Source organism: Trachymyrmex septentrionalis, unplaced genomic scaffold (assembly GCF_001594115.1).
Source record: "Trachymyrmex septentrionalis isolate Tsep2-gDNA-1 unplaced genomic scaffold, Tsep1.0 scaffold67, whole genome shotgun sequence".
Taxonomy (NCBI): Eukaryota; Metazoa; Arthropoda; class Insecta; order Hymenoptera; family Formicidae; genus Trachymyrmex; species Trachymyrmex septentrionalis.
Genome location: NW_017305852.1, coordinates 207,670 through 217,175, shown reverse-complemented (window position 1 = coordinate 217,175; position 9,506 = coordinate 207,670). Strand labels below are relative to the sequence as shown.

The following is a 9,506-nucleotide window of genomic DNA, read 5'->3' as shown; positions in this document are numbered from 1 at the left end:
GCTTACATATACTCCAGACATGGTAATCTATGAAACTTGCTTGTTGTACACGATTTTTTTTACGTTACAATGAACAATGGATTGTGATCAATTTATAGTGATCAATATATATAGATATGGAGATTGCTGAGGATGGCTTGAATATAGCCGAAACGTTCAGTTTTGTATATTATGTAATAAATTAATAGATACAATCGAAATATATGTGTATATAATCGCACCAATTACCGCGTATTAAGGCTCTTAGTTGTCCGTTTTTTGTTTTATTTTTTATTGTTTTAATATCTCAAGAACCAATTTGAATTAATCGCTTTTGATTAAGTATGATATTGTATTTGTTTATTTGCAGAAGTAAAGCAAATGTCAGAAAAGTCAGAATACTTACGGAGTAAATACACAAAATTGATTTTATTTAAGTATCAATAGCTTATCTTATTAATTACGCATACAGAAAATTTAATGTTTGATCCAGAGAATATAATGTATTGTATTATGTATCATACTTTTAATATATTATTTCTCCATATTTATTACGTTTTATTTCTTTTAAGATAAATCTTTATGGCTTGGAAATATTTTATAGAATATTTTTACATATCTATTCTTCTCATAACATAATAAACAATTATTGCTAACATCTTTTAGAAATATGAAATAATTCGTTTTGCTTAATAAAGCTGTTTATTTTCACGCCGCGCCTACGAATTGAATGATTTGAACATCTCTCTCAGACAACCAATAACCGAGTATCTACTATCCTATACTATGTTTCTTCTTGTTGCACTCATATAAACCACGCCCTATTAGCTATATAATAGTATTAAGCGGCAAATCTCTACAATGAGATTTTAAGACGTAAAACTTAAGGCTTAAGCTTTAAGAAATTGACCAATCATAGTCGATTGTTCTCCTCACATTCGATTGTGATCAATTTCTTACAACTTAAGACTAAAAACTTATTTTACGTTTTAAAATTTCATTGTAGACGCTGTTTTACATACATGATTCTGTCTTACTCAAACGCATAACATCTATTCTTATTTAACATTTGCCAGTACCACCGCAAGACCGCGCAACTACTACTACACGGAATTTCGGCACTGTCGACATTCCCAATCTTCGCAAAACATCCGTATACACGTATTTTCTACATAATGAAAATACTTTTCGTCTAAACTTTCAATCTTAGTTCTACAAACTCGATATCGTTCGTTCCAATAATGTGACCTCAGCTGTACGTTTATTTTTAAGTTATGGACTCTAAAATTTTTATCTCAAGTAAGTATATACCTAAGGTAACAGCTGTACGAAAAGTAAGTGAATTTTTTAACTTTTTTCGATTTTCTCATGAAATCCAATGCAGCTGAGGTCCTATTTATGCGTATTTTATTTTATGTAATAACACTTTTGTAATCCATAAAACCAATTCGGAGATTTTTTACCAAGTGGAAATGTCGGTAATACAGACAGCTTAGCATCTTAAATTTTAACAAGCACGCGAACTTCCATAAACGCCAACTGTCTTTAATATAGTATCTCGTTGGTGCTCAAATATTTAAAATATTTTTTCTCAATTTCTCCAAATGATTCCCAAATTACATAAAGATAAATAAATCAGAAATATTCAATTTGTTCGCTATCTTGTCAGTGGTCGAAAATGAAGGATTCGAATCTCGTTTGGCTTTGATAATTTTTTCATCGGTGCTACCGACGAGATACTATTAAAGACCATTGATCTTGGACAAATTTTCGTGATTATCAATAAGGCCCGGGAGACCTGGAGATAATTGAAGAACGATGATGTTACTGACCAAATTAATAAAAATCTATGATTATTAACAAAAATATTTCGATAATGCATTATTAAATTCATAATTTTTTATTATATAAAAGTTGTATAAATAAGTATGCATACTTTTAATGATATAATATCTATATATATTGTCGAAAAATTACAATTTTTCCTCTGCAGTTATCATCTCTATTGATAATCAAATTTGGATAGTATCATTAAAATCACAGTTTTAAATAATAATCGAGTATCATTAAGTTTTAAACATATATGTGTATGTACATGTCTACAAACTAATAAATTATGAAATTAGTACCGTATTACTAGTTTATTACTTAGGGTTGATTGTTCCACTTTTTGGTAAATTTTACCTGTTAGGTAAGTAGCAAGATTACCCAATCACATGCGCGAATTGTCAGATTTACCTAATAGGTAAAATTTACTAAAAGGTGGAACAATCGGCCCTTAATCACTTAAATTTTAACAGGCACGTGAATTTTCGAGGGTCTTTCAAGGCGCGGTCACAATAGAAGAAATAAGGAATTAGGAATAAGGAATCCGATCTATTAGAAACCGTGTATTCCAGTATATCCAATATCTGATAGGTTGAAAGCTTTATTCCTTATTCCTTCTATTGTGGCTGCACCTTAATAGTATCTCGTCGATGGTGCTATTGATAAATACAGCATCAAACTCACAAGATAGCGCTGATAGTAGTACGCGAAAATATATTACGATCCCTTTAGGACCTTCCATTCTAATCTTCTTTGTGCCGCTATATAAATAGGAATAGAAACGATTGATGTCTGATACGGCAATGTGCGACTTCGCTTTGTCTGAAATGTGTCGCTCTTATCGCGGTAGGCGCAAGTAACCAATGTCCAGCGCGCGGATAAACGCCTTTCGCAGCTAACTAAATACGTACTAACTAAATCTGCAATATTCGCAATCCGCTTATACTATAAATTGCCGCTATCCATCCCGTAACCCTCCAGCAAGTCACCCCGAACATATAACACTTAATCTTTGATTTAGATCTCGCTATAAGAACTTCTCTCACAAACTTTTGATGTTCAACAGCTCCGGTCACGAAACCGTGGACACTAACGTCGCGTGATTTGTTATATACTACGAGACGAAGACGGCATAAAGATATTCAGCGACAAGCATGTACGTACCCATCGCTCACTTGGTCGTGCAGCAATTTTATATTTTGTATGATCCTTCTGAACGACGACATTGTAAGAAAATATTTCACCCAACATAGCATTATTCGTTTGATCTTTAATGTTAGTTCTTCATTGTAAATAGGAATAAATCTGTAGAGAATCTGTTGATATCCAGCCACGAAGTGATTAGCAGTATCAATTCCACTGGTTTGGGCAATCAAAACATAGTGACAAATTTGGGGGGTACCGCGGCTACTGAGAAGGTGCAGGAAACGTCTGCCTCCGGCATCGATCGTAACAGTCCTGTATCAAGTCCTAACTTGTCTCCACGTCCTAGTCCAAGAGCCCATTCTAAACGAGAGTATTCTAAAAATCCTGATTCTACTGTCAAAGAATCACTCCGTGCAAACAAGTCGGACGATCAGCTATCAAGTAGTCATCAAGTATGTATCGATAAAGCATTATATAAATTTTTTAGATGTTTATTAGCATTATTGAATTGATGTAATTTCAACGTCATTGATGAAATTGATTATTAATGTACAATGATTTGTAATATTAGGCCTGTTCTTTTTAGCTGAACTTGCTCAGTTCATCTTTTCTTTTTTTCTTTCTAATGTGGAAAGAAAAGGAAAAAAGATGAACCATGTAAGAACTTTAGCTAAAAAGAACAGACCTATTCCAGCTTCAGTTTATAATTGCATTTCAAAATTGACACGAGCTTTATAAATATAAATATAGCTTTATAAATAGAGAGATCAAGATTTACTTTAACCAAATATAGGATTCTTTTTCTTATTTGTACTATATACAACTTATTTCATATAAATATTACAGGATGTAATAAGTAGATCATCTGACTCAGCTGATCTCAATAAGAGTTCCATTCATGAGAATAAAAAAGAGGCACGTAGCAGTGAACGAAGTAAAAAGAAGTCTTCTTGGTACAATGTACTTTACCCAACTTATAAATCTCGTTCCGAAGACTTTAAACGAATATTCAAAGATGTACCTGACGATGAGAGATTGGTGGTAGGTAAGTATTATATATTTTTTTAATGTGCTCTTTTTTATTCAAGAATGTATTATGCAACATTATATTCTTGCGAAATACTTTTATTGTACTAACTTATATTTGTTTTTTACATCCACACGACTGTAAAACGATATTTAACATTTCATGATTTAATCAATCTAGCATTGTAACTTTTAGATTATTCTTGTGCTCTGCAGCGTGAAATATTGGTACATGGTAGACTTTATGTGTCTCAAAACTATGTGTGTTTTTATGCTAATATATTTATGTGGGAGACGTTGGTCTCTCTACGTTGGAAAGATGTTACATCTATTACCAAAGAAAAAACTGCACTTGTCATTCCAAACGCTATCTTGATATGCACCATTACTGATAAGTTCTTTTTAACATCATTTGGAGCAAGAGATAAAACGTATGTGATGTTATTTCGTGTTTGGCAAAATGCTCTTATCGGCGAGGTATGCATATATATCATATATAACTGATTATCCACTTTAGATGATCTATAATTCGCATCAGATTTTCAGGATAAATAAAATTTTATTTATGATTTTATATGTCATGTATAAGACAAATGTGTAAAGAAAAGTATAAAGAGATCAGAAAATACATATATGTTAAATGGAAATTATAGATTATATAAAGTAGGCATAACTTAAGATTTTTTAATTATATTATGTTTTATTGTACAAGATTTTAGAAGATCTTTACCTTGAAAAATATCCTAATCAGGGAAATTATTGAAAACTATCCTTTTCAGGCAATTTATAAAAAAAAATTGCAGCAGAAATATTTTGAAAAGACCATATATAAGCATTAGTCTATCTTATTTATTTGTTTCATTATAGTGCATCTTTGCTAACGCTTGATAAATCGATATTTTCTTGAAACATACTTTGATAGTTCCTTCGACTATGATATCTTTGCTAACAGTATTCTACTTTTTAATCCTTGAATGGGACACTTATTTTCTCAATATCTTCGAACGGCACATGGGTCATTTGTGTCCAACTCGATTTTAAGGCTTTTAAAGTATTCGAAAAATTCTAAAAAAATTTACATATGTTCTTTAAGGTCTCTACTAAATTATTCTTCTATGTAGACATTAGAAAAAACAGTTTAGAAAAATTATGAAAATTACTTTCTCCATAAGAAAAAGAAAATAATTCGATTTTGATTAAAAAATTGTAACTTTGTTATATATGTACACAAAAAAACCAATGTAGAATGTTATTATATAGATATGATACTTTACAAAAAAAAATATTATAAACAGGCAGAAAAAATGCAATTATTTGAGCATCTGAAAATGTCATATTTTTAATGTGGATAAATAATATTTTTTAGAAGAAAAAATAATTTGATTTTATTATCAAATACTAAAATATTTATTATCAAATACTAAAATGATTACAATTATAAAATATTAAATTTTTTAGAGGAGAAAGATGATATTATCAATTATCAATTATATATTATCAAAATAATTTTGTAGCATTTAAATTTGCATAAATAAATAAACGCGAAAAAATATTTTAGATTAGAAAAATAATGTATGCACGAGGCAGTAGGCTTATAAAACAAGCCTACTCAATACAAAAATACCAAAAATAACTAAATTTACTTACTTGCGAAAAAGACACCTTCCAACAGCACACATGGGTCTTTTAGTTCTGCATACAACTTTGTGACTGCACTGCTCGACAATACACAGAAGTTCCGTGTCGCCGTTACTTCCCTATATTTCTTCCATCATAAAGATATTTTACGGAGGGGAGACGCAGGACCAGGCACACAGATATATGAGAAATAAGAACTATTAGAAATGGCATGAACACGAATGACCCATGTGCACCGTTAGAAGGTTAATAATTTAATGTGCTTGTTGTAAGTTCAGATATTAAGTATATATAAAAAGCAAAAGTAAAATATATATATATATATACATATATAATTTTAAAAATAATGCTTTATTCTTTTGCTTTTAATATCTAGAAGAAAATATTAATATTTTGTTCTATTTTTGTTTCTACTTCTAAAAAAAAACTATCTATGAGCATTAATCAAAGAAGGATTATTTAAAAACAAAAATATTTTAATCTTAATACAATGCTTCAAAGAATAAATCACAAGAATAAGAATCCAAGCCAATGCGAACCAAGTTAGTATGTAGAATTCATATTTAAGACAAAAAATTCTTTACAGACATTTTACCTTTGGTTGCTGGGTCGCTAATCATTGCAATATAAATCGCTGACAACACTTATATCATATTTTCATTACTTTATTAAACAATTATTGAACATCTATTTAATTTCACAATGAGGATGACTCAATATCAAGGGTTGAAACATTTGTAAAAAATTTTTTGTCTTAAATATATGATTCTACACTACTATTCGATACTAACTAACTTATGTCGCATTGGCTTGGATTCTTATTCCGAAAATATTTTGTACTCTTAGACTGTATGTTTCTTCAAACATAAAAATTTTGATTGCTATATTTCAGCCAATGAGTATGGCTGAAATGTGGCAGCTTGTACATACCTGTTATGGTGATGAATTAGGATTGACATCAGATGATGAAGATTATGTACCGCCGTTACCTACGGCAGACGACGAAAAGTTGTCAACTCGTCTCTCTGTAGAATCTTTCTCTGAGGTAAGCCTAACAATATTTATAAATTGTTAAACATAATATTGCTTTTCTTATTATTATTATATTGAATGAAACAATAACGTGACTTTATTTTTATTTTTATATTGAAAAGATTTTAAAGATTGGAAAAATATTTAAGTACTGTTCCTCTTATTTTTATTTGGCAATTGACCTTGATCTTGAGTGGCGTCGCTGAGGCTAAGTCAAGGTCACGTCGATTTTTTTTTTATGGAACTCCCTATTTTTTGCATATTCTTATAGCTTACCTCGAGAGCTTTTCAAAACACTATAATAAAATATTTTTTCTTTAAGTGCTTTTTGTATTGAGAATTGAAAGTTACAGTATCGCCAGCATTAACATTACACTCAAGGTGTCTGGCCGATGGCTAAAAACCTCTTGAATATTGTTTAGAATCATAATCTAGATAACATTTGTTAATATCAAGGCTATTGGAGGCTATTCCTCTTATTTTTATTTTTCCACTAAAAATTCATTTTTACATAAAAATGAAAATAAGAACAACTCCAATGGCTTTGATCTTTACAAATGTTATTAAGATTATGATTCTGAACAACATTCAAGAGGTTTTAGCCACCGTTTATTTTGGCACTTTGAATAACTGATTTGATCAATGCCGACTTAAGACACAAGATATTGTCTTAGGTTCAGTTCCATAATAACTGTCTTGTAATTCAAGTCTTAAAGGTGTATATACAGGATGTTTCAAAATTCGCGCCCGCAAAGTATAAGTACATGATACTTTATAAAAGAAACAACTTTTTTCTTTTGCAAAATTGTGTTTGATAAGTAATTTTAAGTAGTAGAAGAATAGGTTAAAGTTACACAAGGAAACGCAAAAATTATTTCATCGGACGCAATTTTTGTTAAAAAAAAAAGTTGTTTATTTTAGGATAAAGTCTCACGTTTTATACTTCGCGGGCGCAAATTGTGAAACATGTATATATACCTTTAAGACTTGAGTTACAAGACAGTTATTATGCGTTACTAAACACAAAAGACTTAAGACACAAGATATTGTCTTAGGTATGTATAGGTATTTTTACCAAACACAAAAAAATAATTAATAAACTTTTTGATTGTTAAAAATAACCTCAAAATTTGTTTTTCATTAAAATATATTACGATATCAAAGTCATCTCACCATCACAATAACCCACGGTCATCCTATGAATGTCCACATAAATTCCATACAGAAGCAGAAACAATTTCTTAATTAAAATATTGTTCCATATTTGTATGATAATGTTTTATTGAAAGGATTTTATTTATCATAATGCTTATCATTTCACCATAAGTGTGCGAAATGTTAATTAAGCTTTATGATTTATGAATTTTATAATAGTTGATCATGTAAAATCTATTATATCGCCTTGACATTTTTATATTAGGAGTTTTGTCTTAAAATATTCCAAAGAATGCGCTTTCCGAAAAGGAAATTCAGAAGTTTTGAGACACTCTTATAAATCGAAATCTATATGATTAAAAATATCCATTCTCTAAAGATTAACATATGGATTTCTTTCTTGTTTAATAAAAATAAAGACCGAAGCAGTTATGGAGAATTCAATGTCTCCAGCTACGGATCCTGTTTCCGCTCTTGAACCTGCTGCTGAATTACAAGTTCAGCCACCATCAACACTTAAACCGGAACCTGTTCTCGATCCAACAGATTTAAGTGATACAACAGAAAGTGAGGCTGAAAAACATGGCTGTAAGTAATTTTTTTATCTTTAACTATTATTTAATCACAAAAAATATCTTTCTAATAAATATCTTTTCATGTAAATAGCTCAATAAGTAAATATTAAGCATATTTCTTTTAACCATATCTTGTAAAAATTAACATTAAATTTATTTTTCCGGTAAACTAACTTAAGCCATTAACACACCATAATGTACAAAAAGAAAAAGAAAATATATTATGTAACACTTTATTAAGAAATTGAGGATATGCAATTTCTATCTAAAAGAATATACAAATGCTACTCATTCTATAGAATTATGATAGTATATACGGTAATCATGATAATGTTCCAGTAAAAATGAATATACGAAGCACCATGGTCTGTACTTCTCTGCATGAAGGTCGGCAAATTAACAAAGCGACATTGCCTATCTACATCGACCAGCTGTTCACTCTGCTCTTCACAAATTCGAAATTCTTCTTGGATTTTCATACTTCTCGCAAAACTACTGGTAACAAGATATAATTCCGTTATCATGTAATTAAAAAGCTTCTCCAAAACTTGCTACAATATTGCAGCAATATTGCTGTAACTTTTATGCTGTTAGGGTTATTTTAAAATATTTTAAAGTATTCATATATATTATTTGTCTATATATATCTCAGGGTGGTCCTTATTTTTCGATTTTTTTAATTCTTTACACCTCACCCCCTAGAATAATTTTAATCGACAAAATAATTTCTGTAAAATTTTAACTCAGATATCGACACCCCCCTGTGTCATCGGCTCGTTAAACATTTGAGTTCCATTATATTACATTATCAGCAATGTTTTTTATAGCGTATTTTCCACAATAATCGGCCTATAGGACTTTTCTTTTTTTTAATATATGTGTCTTATTTTTCTGTACTGTTTAAGATCTCATACGTGTCATGTAAACAATTAGATGAATTGTTATTATCTGAAAAATGAAAAAAGGGGTTATTGCATTTTTTGCTTATTCAAACTGAAAAAATTAATCCATGGGCTAAAAAAGTGTCAATAGTATGTATGAAGACAAAATTAGTTTAAAATTAATTTCTTAATAATGGATTTCATATTTTTATTAATAAAACGATTTTTTATATTTTATATTACATAT

General features: G+C 29.8%; 1 protein-coding gene across 5 annotated transcripts in view; it reads left to right on the top strand.

Moving 5' to 3' along the window:
• Positions 1 to 2,463: 2,463 nt before the first annotated feature.
• LOC108753251 (GRAM domain-containing protein 1B-like) overlaps positions 2,464 to 9,506 on the top strand; it is a 40,384-nt gene continuing 33,341 nt past the window's right edge. For 2 of the 5 annotated variants that reach the window (XM_018494681.1, XM_018494682.1), the window contains exons 1-8: positions 2,464 to 2,713; positions 2,873 to 2,962; positions 3,104 to 3,404; positions 3,799 to 3,997; positions 4,175 to 4,455; positions 6,509 to 6,661; positions 8,223 to 8,391; positions 8,718 to 8,876. In XM_018494681.1, the coding sequence (XP_018350183.1) occupies positions 2,961 to 2,962; positions 3,104 to 3,404; positions 3,799 to 3,997; positions 4,175 to 4,455; positions 6,509 to 6,661; positions 8,223 to 8,391; positions 8,718 to 8,876 (1,264 nt within the window). In that variant the 5' untranslated portion in view covers positions 2,464 to 2,713; positions 2,873 to 2,960. Of the gene's footprint in view, positions 2,714 to 2,827; positions 2,963 to 3,103; positions 3,405 to 3,798; positions 3,998 to 4,174; positions 4,456 to 6,508; positions 6,662 to 8,222; positions 8,392 to 8,717; positions 8,877 to 9,506 lie in introns of all 5 variants that reach the window. The other 3 variants (XM_018494679.1, XM_018494680.1, XM_018494677.1) reach the window with 3 other exon arrangements.